The sequence below is a fragment of the Gracilinanus agilis genome, chromosome 2 (genome assembly GCF_016433145.1).
Source record: "Gracilinanus agilis isolate LMUSP501 chromosome 2, AgileGrace, whole genome shotgun sequence".
NCBI classification, from domain to species: Eukaryota; Metazoa; Chordata; class Mammalia; order Didelphimorphia; family Didelphidae; genus Gracilinanus; species Gracilinanus agilis.
Window position 1 is genome coordinate 691,190,139 of NC_058131.1, and position 16,174 is coordinate 691,206,312.

The following is a 16,174-nucleotide window of genomic DNA, read 5'->3' on the forward strand; positions in this document are numbered from 1 at the left end:
ATTTGAGACCATATTTGAACTCAGGACCTCCCAACTCTAGGCCTGGCTCTCTATCCACTAGCAACCTAGCACACCCTTATTACTTTTCATAAATTGTTCCTGAAATACAAATATCACACAAATTTGTCTATCATGTACTACCAGATTCTATTATATTTAAAATTTTAAATTATAGATTAAAAAAATTTAATATAAAAATTGTCATTTCCTAGGCCCTCTTCTCTTTTTCATCTCATGATCTCATCAGCTCTCATGGGTTCACTGATCAACTCAATGCATGGATTCTGAAATAGTCTCCCTCCTGTACTGCTTCAGCATCCTTCCTTACCCTGTGACCCTCTGAAAGCCTGCCTGGAGGTCCCTCTGTGTCCTTCAGAATGTAAGCTCCTTGGGGAAGGGGCTATCTTTCTTGTTGCTTATATCTTTGTCCCAATCCCTTAGCCCAGTGCCTGGAACACACAAGGCCTTACACTCCTCCTCAAACCAGGGGCGATGGTTTCTGGCTCGGCCTCATCCCATGGGGCAAGGCTATGGTCCTGAATCAGATGTCATCGGTATTTGGAGCTCCCTCTAGCACTCCCTCCATGTCAGTAGGACATCCTTCCAGAGCAGTGAAACAATGGACAAGCTGAACTTCTCCAGCAACAAGCGAATGCTTGTTTAGCATAATCTCGGCTAGGGGACTTAGGTATGCCAGGGTCCCTCATAGGCAGAAACTGCTACATTTTTATCTTCCTACATGTAAGCCTCTCTATGTGTACCTAAACCATAACAAGCTCATAATCAATATTTGTGGGGATAGTCCTGAAAAAAAAGTCCTCCCATCTGTCATGTGGCCCATACTCCAAGCTCAGCAGGTTCCACCTGGATTTGTTCTCTATGACCCTGGCTTTCAAACATCTAGGAGTCACAGAGAATATAGAGAGTCAGTCTGAAGACAGAAGGTTTTAAATCTAGTCTCACTTCCTAGCTGTGTGATCCTGGGCAAGTCACTTAATCTCAACAGCCTAACCCTTATCACTCTTCTGCCTGGAGACCAACATACAATATTGATTCTAAGACAGATGATGGGTTTAAAAAAAAAGAAAAAAAATCTAGGAGTTATGGCTGATAAGGTGAGGTACTGGTGAAGGGAGAACTTGAGTCCAAATCCAATAATTAAAGCATTTCAAAATGATTAATATAAACAAACTAGCAAGGAGCTATCATGGATAAGAAATAGCCAATCTCAGTATAGCCATGCCTTAAGCTCCTCTAAAACCAAAGCAGCCCTAGGCCTCTGCATGGCCCTACCTGGGTTCTTTCAGCCAGAGGGTGCTCACAGGGAGCTACAGGCTCCTTGGGCGGAGGCTCTACAATGGCGGATGGGCCTTCCCCAGGAAGTCCACCTTTCTGCTGGCTCTCCACAGGAAACAGAAGCACATTCTCCTTATCACTGTCATCTTTAGACCTCAGAGGTTCTGTAATGACCGGCTCTTTGGGGGCCACTGCTGTAGATCGAGAACGGACGGGCCTCCCTCTCTGCACAGTCTCCCAGCCCTCGGCATCCTTCCGGTCTGTGGAACCAGTAGAAAAAAGAGCATCAAAGATTTTTTTTAATGATAATTTTTAAAATTTGCAATAAATTTTGAAGCCATAATACTCTTCCACTCACTCAGCTGTCCAAGGTGTTTTTTTCTCCTTTTTCTTTCTAAATATTTTTCTATGTTTACATGATTCATTTTTCCCCCTCCCCTCTCTTTCCTCCCCCCTTCCAGAGCTGACAAGCAATTCCACTGGGTTGTACAAATATTGTCACTTGATACCTATTTCCATATTATTCACTTTTGTTATAGAGCAGTTTTTTTAAAGCCTAGACCCCAAATCATATACTCATATATATATATATAAACATATATATATGACAAGTGATGTCATGTGTTCATTCTTCTTTTGCATTTCTACTTCCCTAGTTCTTTCTCTCAATGTGGTTAGCATTCTTTCACATAAGTCCTTCAGGAGTGTCCTGGCTTGTTGCATTGCCACTAGTGCTCCTGGTACTCAATGTGGCATGAAGGTGACCTTTACTTCTTGAAGATTATGGCTGGGAAGCACAAGCTCAGGCAAGTCCTACTACGAAGAGAGAATCTGTTTCCTGAAAGAAAGGACTGGCCAGCCAAATTTTAGAAGGGCTAATCCCCAGAGGCTGGTGACTTGGTGATGAACCGTGTTGGCTACAACAACTAGGAGGGGGCTTTTTAGTTTACAATTTCCAGGGTCTTATCTTTACATAAGAGACATTTGCTTTCTTTGTCTTGTTTTCCTCAGTTTTGTCTATAGGAAAATGCAGTGAATTAGGACCAAAAAAAGAGTAAGGAAATCACTCAGGAGCAAATTTTGACTCTCTAACAAAAACAATTTCAGAACCAGTTAGAATGCAGAGGTAGCAATTCTTTTAACTATTTCCAGGAAAACAATTTCTGGTACAAAAAACTTTGAACTAACTGCTTCCAAATGGACTCTTCACACAAAAAAAAGTAAAGATGACAAATTTCCCTTGGTTCCTATCCCAAAGGAAGAATAAGGCATCCATTATCACCTTTTTAGCATCATTCTAAATACCATGCTAAATTCTGCTCAGAGAACTCTTTAAAATCAATCTTAAACTATTAGAAAATATTTCACTAAAAATCCTTTCAGAATCAACTATTTCTTCTGAAAAGTGACACTTCTATTTATTTCTCTTCTTTAGTAATTCTAATGACATAAAGAAGACAGATACTTAAGAGAATATGAAGAAAGAATATTTTTACTAAACCAAAATAATAGCCATATAATTTATTTTCCTCTAGATTTGGTATTTAAATGAATATGCTACCTTGTAACTTGATTAACTTTTATTTTTAATTTACTGAGTCAAAATCTGACTCAGCTGGGTAGCTCAGTGGATTGAGAGACAGGCCTAGAGACAGGAGGTCCTAGGTTCAAATCTGGCCTCAGACACTTCCCAGCTGTGTGACCCTGGGCAAGTCACTTGACCCCCATTGCCTACCCTTACCACTCTTCCACTTATAAGTCAATACACCGAAGTACAAGGGTTTAAAAAATTTAAAAAAAAAATCTGAAAGTAAGTTTTGAAATGGTAAAAAACTTCCTTCACCTTAGAGCTTTGTATGGCTTTTCTCTCAAACTAGAATAACTTGATCATTTCTAAAACACTGAAAATAAGCTATGCTTGGATTCTTTAGTTCCACTTGATCATTGCAGTTCAGGTGACTATGCAGACAGGTGTGTTTCAGTACCAAAATGAACATCCAAAATCACTTGCCATTTCTCCGGGAGGCTTTCTGCACTGTCACAGGTGGGCAACTTTGTACAGGTGCTGTGTTTGCAGGAGCAGCAGTCACTGAATGGTTAGCTTTCACTTTGTCAGCCCAACTTACACCTGCTGGAGCCAAACGAGTAGCAGCAATTGGCCCAGATGGACCCCTAGAGAAATAATTATATTAATAATTTAGATAGGAGAAACCTGATTTTTAAAGTTCCAAAAACAAAACACAGAGAATTTTGTCAAATATACACTAAGTATTCTTTTAGTTGGTTATTTCTTATAGTAAAATTCCATTTGAGTTTTTGGGAGGAAGGGACATGAATAATGTTATGGATTCCTTTGTTAAAGATGTACTATATAATTCAGCGCAATATAAGTATATGAATGGCAGACACCACAATAGACCTGAATCTATAGTATAGTGAAGGCCTCGAGTTAAGTTAATATGTTTGATTTTTTTTTGTTTGCTTATTTTTGCATCCATTCAAATATACAAGTACCCGACAAAGTTAAATGAGGCATATAGTCTCTGCCCTTGATAAAGTTATACTTTAGTGGGAGATAAAAATAACTAGAAAGTACAATAAAATGTAAATACACTAAAGAAATAAGAGCCTGTCTCTACAAGAATCTGAAAGATGGAAAGATCATAGAATGTGGACCTAGAAGGAACTTGAGATATCATCTATTCTAGGCCCCTCAGTTTATTTATAAACAGGAAAACAAACCCAGAAGAGTGAAGTAACTCCTTCAAAGTCACAAGGATAAGAAGGAGCAGTGAGGGGACTTACACCAAGGGGTCAGAACCCTCATTCACAGAAAAGCCAATCTGAATGGGAGCAATTATTCACAGAGAGGCAACCAGGATGATCATAAGACCAGAAACCATGCCATCTTGGGAACCACTGAAAAAATGGAGAATGTCTAGAAAACAGAATACTTAGGAGGATGGGGTTCACAGCCTTGAAGTATTTAAAAAGTTATCAGGAGAAAAAAAAAGTCAGACCTTTTCTGCTTGCCCCTAAGAGCATCATAAAAATAACAGATGGAAATTTCAGAAAAACAGATTTCAGCTCCACATAAGGTCTGGCTCCCCTAAAAAGGAATGAAGTACCACTGGAGGTCATGAGTAGTACTCATTGCTGCAGATTTTTATAACCATTTGTTGAGGATGTTGTAAAGGAGATTGTTGATCAAGTGATTTGGACTAGAATCTCTCAAGATTCTTTTAGTTTTGAGAGTCTATGATTCTATCATCTTTCAACCCACCCCAGGACAGAAAGGCCTTCTTGTGTCTTGCCCTGCTAATAATTCCCACTAAGGACAAAATTTCCCCTTAGTTGCACCCTTTGTGTTAGCAGTCCTGGGAGGATGGAAACAAGAATAAGAAGGAAGTTCATTAAGAACATAACAAATAAGAACAGGCTGAAGAGATAGAGGATCTTTTATTTTTGCCTAGAGAAGACTTGGGGTAAACGGAGAGGAGGAGATACCAACTGTCTTCAAGCACTAGGAACACTATCATATATGAAGGATATGATTTATTCTGTTTGGACCTCGGGGCAACACTAAGGAGCAAGGAACAGAAGCTTCAGAGATGCCAAGTTCAGCATGATATAAGGGAGGTGTCCAAAAATTAAATGGGCTGCTTCTGACTTCAGAGGTTTTAAAGAGGGGTCAGATGACCATCTATTTGAGATCCTGTGAGCAGATGGGTCCTCAATGAGAGGCTCCCATGCTGAGATTCTGCATAATTAGGAACCAGAGAAAGAGGCTTCCTGGAATATGTAGGGAGAAGTCATGGAATCACTAAATCTTAGACTTGCAATCATTCCTAAGAGGTCCCTGAGTTCAACTCAACTATGAGCAAGTATCCACATTACAATGGATCCAACAAGGAGACATCTAGCTTCCATGTGAATAAAGTCCTATTGCAATAGAGAATCCACTACTTATAAGGGCAAACCATTCCCTTTGAGACTACTCTATTTTCAGGGAAGCTTTTCCTTATATCCAGCTAAACTCTGACACTATGAAATATACAACAATGACTCCTAGGTCTGTTTTCTGGTACAAACAAAATAATATCTTTTAGTACTTGTATTCCAATATTTTGATGCCATGAGATCCCATCAATGATACTCCAGCATTTCAATGGCCATAAGATCTCATCAATACAGGCATTTCCTCCAATGATACGGCTCATAGCCCATCCAAACCAGATTCTTTTATGTGACTCATCTACATCCCACTGAAAATTCCTCATGTAGGTCCACTCAAAGCAATGGTAGCCCTGACACTGCAAAAATGGTAATGGATTATTACACTGACTGTCCACTACATCATCTAATGAGACCCTCAACAACTACTTTTGCTGTACAACTCTTCATTTGTAGAAGACTGCAGGCTGCCTTGTGACCACTATGACTTTCAAATGACACTCAACTTCATCTCTCTGGAGATCGCATTATTCTCCGACTCAAACTATACAACTTCAAAAGCCAAACTCTAGGGCCAAAAAAGAGCAGCTTTTGTTTCAGGGAGAAGTGTGGGGTCATTAAAAAAAAGATTCCCTTTCCCAATATCAATGCACCCTCCTCTGCCTTTAATTACAAGTCTAGCTTATTCATTTACATTCTCTCCACTAAATAAGACATATTAATGGACAAGGCTGCCTACTGAGTTGTAGAGTATAACTGAGACAATAGGTAGACATTCTCCACTTAGTTTTTCTTGTATGCATAGTTAGATAAAATTATTTTGAGTAATTATGAATTCTAGTAAGGAGGTTTTTCAAAGTCCTAAAGTTTGATATAGTCAACACATCATCCCCAAATAGGAGCATCTAAAAGGGTATGTCTTCATACAAATAATGGACAAAAATGGTAAACAGAACAGAACCAGCAGTCTGCCACTGACAGAATTATCACAAGGTCACATGATCACAGAGTTAAAGCTACAAAGGTGCTTAGAGGTTCATGTTGTCACACCCACTCTCCACCCAATACCCAGGAGGAAACTGAGGCACTTTATTTGAGATGGTCAGAACCATGTACACAGATAAGTAAATACAAACTATACAAAGCTAATACAAAGTGAGAGGAGGTCCTAAAGTCCTCCTGGCTTTGCCAGGCGCCTTCCTCAGGGCCCTACACGTCCCCTGTCATGGTCAACTGATCTGCTTCTACAACCTAAGCATTCTGCCTTGAGCCCCAATTCAGAATTCTCAGGACTTCAGGTCTTTCCAAACACCCTGCCCTGGGACTTTTGAAGAGACCAAATCACTTTTTCTATTTGTATCTCAGGTGCTTCATAGAGTGCTTGGCATATGTGAAGAGCTCAATTCATCTAAGGGTCAGCAGAGGTCTCATGCAGGCATCTGAGTTGAACCTCTAGAATAGTGATTCCCAAAGTGGGTGCCACCACCATCTGGTGAATGCTTCAGAAATCCAGGGGGGCAATGATGGCCACAGGTACATTTATCTTTCCTATTAATTGTTATTAAAATTTAAAAAAAATAATTTCCAGGGGGCTAAATAATATTTTTTTCTGGAAAGGGGGTGGTAGGCCAAAAAAGTTTGGGAATCCCTGCTCTAGAAGGACAAGGCAAAAATGAAAAGGAAGAATGCTGAAGGCATCAGAGACAATGAGCTCAAAGCAGAGTCTGGAGCAGGCCTGTTGTGTCACCCACTTTATAGGGGCTCCCAGGACGCTGTCCTCAGTCCCTCTCATGTCCCTGCACCATCTCTAGAAGATAGCATCAGCCCAAAGACCTAACTCTCAGATCTCTGTAGAGAACTCAGGATCCTGTAAGCTTCTCAAACACGAAAATCTGCCTAAATCTGCTCCTTCTTTAAATTCTCTGTGTAAGGATTAAAATTGGGGTTTTGACTCAATAAGAGAATTATAAAGTAATATTGTGATCGCCAATTTTAAAATATTATAGCTTAAGTCAAAATGACTTTTATCAGCTTTTATTTACAAAGAGATGGAAAAAGTGAAAGTAGAAAATATAAAGAGACAGATTCTTAACAAGCCTACCAGCCCTAATAAGAGCGTCTCCTATGAAGTGAAGCCTCGTTCAGCACCCAGGCAGGAGGCTTCCCTAAGTCCAATCTCCCCATGGAGTCTTCAGCCAGAAGTCCACCAGCACAGCCTCCTCCAAAGCCAAGGCAGGAATCTCAGCCACTCACCCAGCAAACCAACATAGGATCCAGGTAAAGAGTCTCCTCCAAACTCAAGGGAGCAAAGAGTACTCCTCCAGCCCAGCTCACCTATGCAGAGTGAATGACTGAATCCTTGGGCTGGCTTTTATAAAGCAGTTTTCTCCACATCACTTCCTGTCACTCCCCCACTTTACGGGAACCAGCCACAGCCTCCCAATTTGCCTAGCATTGGGGAAAGTGGGAGTGGAAGCAGTGGCCTTTGAAGGTGTCACTTACTCTAGTAAGTGACTTGTGAACTCTCATATTTAATGGTTAAGTAGGGGTGCTCTGAGTTCTTGATTTGATTAGCTAAAAATAGACAAGGGGAGAATTAAACCTATCTTCATACCTGTTTCTGGTAAAGACATCACCCCTAAAATTCATTCCTGCTCACCTCTACCTCTAGGGATCCCTAACCCTTTCCAAAATGCTACTCAAGTGCTGTTTCTTCTAAGAAGTCTTTCTGGCTAATTTCCTCAATAATATCCTATTTCTTTTGTGTATTTTTTGTATCTACTTATTTGTACAGAGTATAAGCCCCTTAGAGGGCAAAGACTATTCCCTAGGACGGGTTCACTATGCTGAAGACTTGTTGAACGACTGGGCTGAATATGCTGATAAAGTCCAGCCACATTATTACCTGAGACAAGGAAAATTAGGCAAGGTTGGTCTGTCTCTTTCCTGAGGAATCTAAGCTAACTTCTAAGGACTATGGCTACTTTTTCCTGGTATTCACAAGTCATTTTTAAAATAACAAATGGAAGGAAGAAAGACACAAATAAAAAAGAGAATCTGTGGCCTGAGGTGGTCATATTCAAAAAGGGGAAGGCAAAACATATGAAGAGAGTTTAAGGCAAGAGAGACCCAGGGAGGGTAAGTAGATCCAGAGGATAATGGTGGCAATGATTTAGTTACTATAGCCAGGACAGGAGGTAGAAGAGGGGTGGGGAAGGCAGCTTGATCTCCAGCAGGGAGAGGACAAGAATAAGGAAGCAGAGCAAGCAGCCAACTAGATATGGTAAGTTGCCTCAATAAGGATACATGACTTCAGGACTAAGAACTGAAGACCCAGAAAAGGAAGTGAAGGGCATGGCTAGACTAATTAGGAGACTATTACAAGTCCAAATTAAGGCAGGAGCAAGGAGAACTAAAATGATGACAAAGATGTCAAGAGGACTGGTATTTGTTTATTTTGTTTTTTCCCTTTATTCTAGTGACTATAACTAAATCTGTGGTATCTGAGAACCAATGATTTTTCCCCTATTGAAGCCAGAAAGTAATATTTATTATAAAAACAAAACACATCTACTTCCCCTCCTCTTGTGAAGAATGGACTTAACATCAAGGTTCATTCTTAACAAGGCAATCCTTAAATACAAAATTTCAAGTAAAATTTAGGAATGAGAGGCCATCTTAATTTTCTACCTTACAATGAGAATTTAAATGACTTCTTGGATGACTCACTGAACCACATCCCAATAAATAAACACTTCAAAAGCTCTGCCATGTAACTGTTAGCTCTCCTGGGCCTGCATGGTTGGAACTTTACTATATAATACATAATACCAATGTGCAGATTTTTCTGTAAAACAAGTATTTGCTTCTCCCATTTCATGGAAAGTGATTATTCTAAACTAATGAAGTCCTACACCCCATCACCAAAATAGGTCAAAATGAGCCTTCCTCCTCAAATATGCTAAGATCTGGCAAATTTTCCAGAGGAGGGACTTCAAATAAGGGTTTGTCTACAGACTTTGAGCTGTTCCAATACTTGGCCTGAATACCAAAAAGCTTATTACCTGAAATCTGACTTTTAAGTAACTGGTAAATTTTTTTCTTAGCTGCAATGACTCATGAAACAAAGAAAAAACAAAAACAAAGGAGTCCTTTATCTCATGTGGTCTCTTCCTCTTCTTCAGCAAAGATACTGAGTGAATGGCTAAAAAGAGGACAGATGATAAAATCATGCATTTATTAGACAATCCAAAAACAATATTAATGACTCTTAAAATGTCTTTCTTTGACCTCCAAGAATTGATGCAGAGTGAAAGGAGCAGAGCCAGAAGAACATTGTACACAGAGACCGATATACTGTGGTAAAACCGAATGTAATGGGCTTCTGTACCAGCAACAATGCAATGACCCAGGACAATTCTGAGGGACTTATGGAAAGGAACACTACCCACATTCAGAGGAAGAACTACAGGAGTAGAAACACTGAAGATAGACAACTGCTTGGACACTTGGGTTGATGAGGACATGATTTGGGATATAGAGCTGAAAAGACCACACCCATGTAACTATCAATAATGTGTAAATAAGTCTTGACTGACCACACATAATAAAACCAGTGGAAATGCGAATTGGCTACAGCGGAGGGGGGCGGGGGGTTGAGGGGGTGAAGGGGAAAGTAAAAACATGACTTATGTAACCATGGAAAATTTTTCTAAAAATAAAAAATTATTTAAAAAAAATGTCTTTCTTTGCCCAGCAATCAGTGAGCTGAAACATCACTGAAGCAACTTCACAACATCTATGTTGATGTTAAAAGTGAAACCAGAAAAAAGTGAGAAATTGCAATTAAATGGAAGAATAGCTCTCCAGTTCTCAGAAAAAAAAATAAATAAAAGGGTTTGGCAATGTTAGATTCCTCCTGAGGCTTAAAAAAGAAATGTCATTCGTGAGGTACTTGAAGATCTTCCCCTTTGGTGACCACAATGAATACAAGCAAATAACTCCCAAGAGGATGGTATCATACTTTTCAGAAATGGAAAAGAGTTCTGGACAAGTTCCTCCAAATTAGTCCTATATTTTGATGGTTGGTGACTTTGATGAAAATGTGGCCAAAGAAAGACTACTGAAAACCACAATCACTCCAGCCACAGCAAATCAGAATGCTCATGCTGGGATATCCTGAATACTTTCTTCAAAAAGACAAAGACCTCCAAGAACTGATGCAGAGTGAAATGAGCAGAACCAGGAGATCACTGTACATGGTAACTAAAACATTGTGGGATGATCTTTGTAAACTTTGCTACTAAAAGCAATACAATAATGCAGAACAACCCTTGAGGGACTTATGCAAAAGAATGCTATCCACATCGAGGTAAATAAAAATCCAGAAGAAACAAGTGATTTATCACTTGTTTATAGGGGTATAGAATTTGGAGGTTTGGTTATGAAACGAATCACAAAAATGAACACTATGGAAATGGGATTTGAGTGTTAATATGTGTATAACAACTTGGGGGGGGGGTTGGGAGAGGAGGGAGACAATAAGAATCATGTAACCGTGGAAAATAAATTTTTAATATTTTTTAAAAAGAGTCAAAGGATGCTAAACACAGCAAATGTCAAATGATATGATTAAAAATTAAACCAATTATGTAGGAAACAGCTGTTTATAGTAAAAACAATGTTTTAAGAATGGGTTATCTGTGTGTGATTATAACATCAAATGGCTATAGCAAAGGCCAAAGGATATACTAAATTTAAAGACAGGATAAAAATAGCTTGAAGATAACTTATGAAAAAGAATACATGAACTCAACCCATCATATTTTAAACAACTGGTCAGTACTACCCAACAACAGACAGACAAAAGGAGAGGCCTTGATTCCATCTCTATTTCTCACATACATTTAATATAAAATAGTTGCTACAATAATAATACTAATGATGATGACAAATCACTAAGCAAACACATAATCCTCCTAAGCAGGTAAGAAGACATGAAGGAGATAACAAAGCCAACACTGATTGAGGACACACGATGGAGGCTGAGCAACCTCCACTCCTATCACACTGAAAAAGAGCCGGAGAAGAGGAGACCTCAAAGCCCAGATCACCTCAAGAGAGTGCTCTGAGATGCCCTTCAAAAGACAACAATGCAGAAAGACACATAACAGGTGAGGACCATGGAGCCAGCATGGGGCTGCCTCTGCAGTACCAGCTGTGCTAAGGAACTGATTCTGGGTTGGAGGAGGAAGAAAATGGGAAGACTTTTAAAGCCCCCCAAGAATCAATTCAAAAGATTTCTCAAATAGAATAAGATTCAAAGAAAACAGATGAGAATAAAAGAGCTTATTGTATTTTTATAAGGGAAAAAAAAGATGAAAAGACTATCAAATACTTCAGTATGTAGGAGGTGGGTATTGATGATGTATGGGGTGTGTAACTGAACACCCTACTTGATGGATATCAATAGGCCAAAGTAGCTGACTCCTCGCCCCTCACTGGGAAGACCTTGAAGGGTGCAATTCTCGAGGGGGTTCCCCAAAAAGGAAAAACTGTAGTGGAGTTGTTGAAGGAAGATGTTAGGTATCAATTGAGACCCTAGTGAACTGGGTCCAATCTTCAGTGCCACTGATATTGAAACAAGCCCCTCCAGTCCCCTGTTCAAACAGCCTTTTTCCTTCAAGATGAAGTCTGTACTTGTCTTCCCCTCAGCCACTCAAATGTCATCTCTTCCCTCAAGGTAACTGCTCCAAACTATGACTAGCAAAACTAATAGGTATTTATTAAAGAATAAATAAATTCTGGGTACAATGGAAAGGGTATTGGGGATCAAGGATAGAGGGGAAGGGGATAAGCTTCGCTAACAACTATGGGCTTCTCCCCAAGAGAGCAGCTCTGGACTTATTCTTAGGCTCAGTCTCAGTAATTGACCCTCTCTCCCTACAATCTCCTAATCATTAATCACTAAACTAATATAGAAAGGAAGTAACAGGGATAAATGAATTAAGCAAGATCAGGAAAAGATCTCCCCAAGCCCGCTCCCCCAGGAGTCCGAGCTCTTGGGTCAAAATGGAGAACTGTAGTGTCAAAGTCTTCTCGGATGGTAAATTGAAGTTTGTAGAAATTGATGTTGGTAATTGGGATCTCCAAATAGTCTCAAATATAGAGGTAGATTCACTCAGGATCCACCAAACCCAACTTCCCTTGAACCAAATCCCCTGGTTCCCAGTTAGCTCAGGAGAGAAGTGACACTTGAAAACTCCTCCTCCTCTGGCCCCTCCTTCACATTCCGAACCTCCAGCCTCCTCCTGGAGATGCTCCAAGTTCCATTCCATCTCCAGCTGTATACTCTACTTGTCTCCCTTTGCTAAATTCAATCCACACAGTTACAAGTATCTCATGCTGGATAGTTAAGACTAAACTTGTCCCCAGAGAAGAGAAGCACCTCCTTTTAAAATGTTGTCTCCTCTGTGAGAAACAGTCACTGGGACAATCCTGGTTTTCTTTGCTATAAGGGAAGGTTAATCTGAAGGATGGAAATATAAACAGAAATGACTCTGATATAAAAAAAATAGTGAGCATCAATAAAATGTTGATTTTTTTTTCCTAAAAAGAATACATTAGCAATTACTGACCCAGGTACTTGCTTTTTTATCTCTAAAATCTTTATGAAAATGATGTGTGCAAGAACTAAAACCACAAGCAATGAAAATAAACAGGGGCCTGGAAGGCAGGGTGCTGCTACAGAAAGTCTGCTGGTTATGGAGTAAGAAGATCCAGGGTCTAGCACACAGTGGGTGCTTAATAAACAAGAAGGAAGGAATATGCATTTATACAGGACCAACTATATGGTATACAGAATGCTAAATGTCTTATAATTATATTATCTCATCTGATCCTCACAACCCTGAAAATGGTGCTGTTATTACCTCTATTTTATAACTGAGAAAACTGAAGCCAACAGAGACTAAATAATAGCCCAGGATGAGGCCACATTTGAACTCAGGGTTTCCTGACTCAAGGCCCACCTCAGGTGCTTCATAATAAATGCTCACTGAATGACTGGCTAGTCTGGAATCTCAAGTGTGGATGACATTAGTTAAGTAGCAGCCTCTAGGCATAAGTCTTTTCATCTGTAAAAGGGAGGCTTGGGCTTAGATGACATCTGAGGATGCTTCCGTCTTTCAATCTAAGTTCCTATGATCTAGATTTTCACTGACAATTTTCCATGCAAGGATACATCTTGATAATGCTATGGTTGAACTTTCCATTTCTCTTTAGACAAGATGATAGATAATATTTCTCTGAAAAGGTGGTGGGCATTCAGAGAGCTCCTCACCTCCCACAATCTCACCCTCCGCCAGTCTCACATGAAAAGGCGGCTCTTCTCCTGTAGGTGCTGCAGCCCCAACTACGGAAGCTCCCCAACTAAAAGTTCTTGGCACTATGTCTTTGGTACTATCAAATGGAACAAATCAGAAATGGTTGATTTTCTGAGTAGAGATGCCATCTAAAGAAGCACTCTCGCCTGCTGAGCCCTAAGGTCCATGGGGCCTTTCCATCTGCTGGCAACTCTAGCCTTCCCTCCTAGGCAGCAAGAACCATTCAACTTTTCTCTTTGTATGCCCAGTGCTTAATGGTGTTTCACACATGACAAGACTTTTCTGATTCATTCATTCAATGCTGAGGCAACAGAACAGAGAACTGGATCAAAATGAGAAAGACCCAAGTTCAAATCTGGCCTCAGGTACTTACTAGCTTTTTGACTCTTGCCTCAATTTCATCATCTTTAAAGCAAGAATAGCAGGCCTTACCTTGAAGGGCTGGCCATTGTGAGCATCCAGTGGATTCGATTTGTAAAGTGTTTGCACAGTGACTGTCATATAACAAATAAGCATAAAAAATGTTGTTTCCCTTCCCTCTACAGAAGGAGCTGAGGAAGTGAACAATGAGCCCAGACAGGTGGAAGGAAGTTAACAATGATGAATGGTGCAGAATAGGAATGACCAGGAGAGGAGATGAGGCTAAAGACTGATGCCCTGTGTGACCTACTATTATTCCCAACATGAAAACAAACAAAAACAGAAGAAGCGCAGTGTCTGCCCCAGTGGTGGATCCTGCTGCACAGCAGCAGCAGATCTAACCCTACAGATGTTGCTTCTACTCCACTTTGTGATAATGAGATTAAATCTACCTTGTCTTCTTAAATCTAATCACCAAAAGTGTAAACAACTCCACTTAACTCACAAGTTGGGAGGTCTGTGACCCAAGTGTGCAAAAATGGGTGACAAATCAGAATTGACTGACTGCCTCCTAGGCAGTCCTAAGAAAAGCATCTATTGTGATTGGACATGTAAACTAAGAGGAAGACACAGGAAGTGACAAAAGAAATGGCCTAGATAAATTAAGAGAACTTCCGGGGTTTGGCTTTTTATCTCTTCTTGTTCGTGGCTTGGACTTGGAGGAGCTCTGGCTGGGACCTTGGACTTGGTGAGACTGTTCTTAAATCTCTTTCTTAGACCTAGTCTAGTTCTTTAAACTAGATCTCTTACTCTACCCTCTTCTCATCTCTCTACTTACACTCTCTCCTATATTTTATAAATAAATTACTAAAATCCTTGGCACCTTTAAATATTATATCCAATCAAAAAATCCCTTTTCCCTCTTACAACTTTCAGCGACTTCAGAAAAGGCACTAGATGGCAGCTATTGTGATGAAGCACTGAATGCTTGTGAACTGACCAGCCCAGAACATGGGCTGAATAAGCTGGGATGTCCCACTCTTCCCACCCCCCAAATGGAAACTCTGCAGACCCCCCAGAGCTGCTCCAAGGCCTCTCCTCTGTAGGCCCTACCCAAGGTCACCTCATTCTCACTATCTTCATCTCCATTTCATCCTGAGGCAATCAGAGTAAAAGGCACTGAGACTCTAAGGAGGATTTAGAAAAAGACGGCTGGAGAGGCTGCTCTCTGCAACAGTGGAGAGTGTAGATGACAGAAAACTAAGTCAATTCCAAGCTGCTTCTCCTGACCCTGCTCAAAGTGCACCCCCTGTCCAAACCCGGGTCACTTCCACCCTAGGGGGAGTCACAGGCAGAGCACTCTCGGGCCCTGGGACTGCAGAGCATAAGTCTCTTACACCAGATTTAATAAATGTTTATGGAAGGAATAAATGTTGAAAGTTTTTAGCAAATAGAGGTTTTTCAGACTAAGATAGCTATGCACATGCCAAGTACTTGTAAATCACATCTAAATGACAACAGTTAAGTGCTAGGCATTGGGTTTTTTAAAAATAATATGATCCTGAGGGGGCAGCTGGGTAGCTCAGTGGATTGAGAGCCAGGCCTAGAGATGGGAGGTCCTAGGTTCAAATCTGGCCTCAGACACTTCCCAGCTGTGTGACCCTGGGCAAGTCACTTGACCCCCATTGCCTACCCTTACCACTCTTCTGCCTTGGAGCCAATACACAGTATTGACTCCAAGATGGAAGGTAAGGGTTTAAAAAAAAAAATAATACGATCCCTCCCTCAAGAAACTTATAATCTATAGCAGGGATAAAAAGTGTATGCAAATGAACTCTTAATTCAAGCTAGAATGGGATGGGAGCCAAGGAGACAGATGGATAAGGTGTTTTAGGAAAATAAAAGGAGGCAGAGATTGCTTTAAGCCAGGAACAAAGACAAGGCTCCTGGGAAGAGGGGACAGCATAGCTAGGCAGGTGAGCATTTGCTGTACTCAGTAGGAGAATCACCCTCTCCTCCTCTCAGCCTAGGATGCTCTGTCCTTGCCTGCATTCATAGGGCCTCCAGCTTCCTTCAAGACTCAGCCATTCCTAATCCCCCACTAGGAGTGGCCCCAATTTCACTTTCTAATTATTTTGCCTCTATTTGACATCTACCTATCTGAAAATATGTTGTTTCTC

The 16,174-nt window shown here is 40.5% G+C and overlaps 1 protein-coding gene across 1 annotated transcript in view; it reads right to left on the reverse strand.

Moving 5' to 3' along the window:
• The window catches only part of SCAPER (S-phase cyclin A associated protein in the ER), a 388,867-nt gene that overhangs the window by 335,974 nt on the left and 36,719 nt on the right, over nucleotides 1–16,174 (reverse strand). Inside the window, exons 7-8 of the mRNA XM_044660293.1 lie at nucleotides 3,308–3,468; nucleotides 1,294–1,556 (exon numbers count right to left, since the gene is read on the reverse strand). Of these exons, the coding sequence (XP_044516228.1) occupies nucleotides 1,294–1,556; nucleotides 3,308–3,468 (424 nt within the window). The remainder of the gene's footprint in view (nucleotides 1–1,293; nucleotides 1,557–3,307; nucleotides 3,469–16,174) is intronic.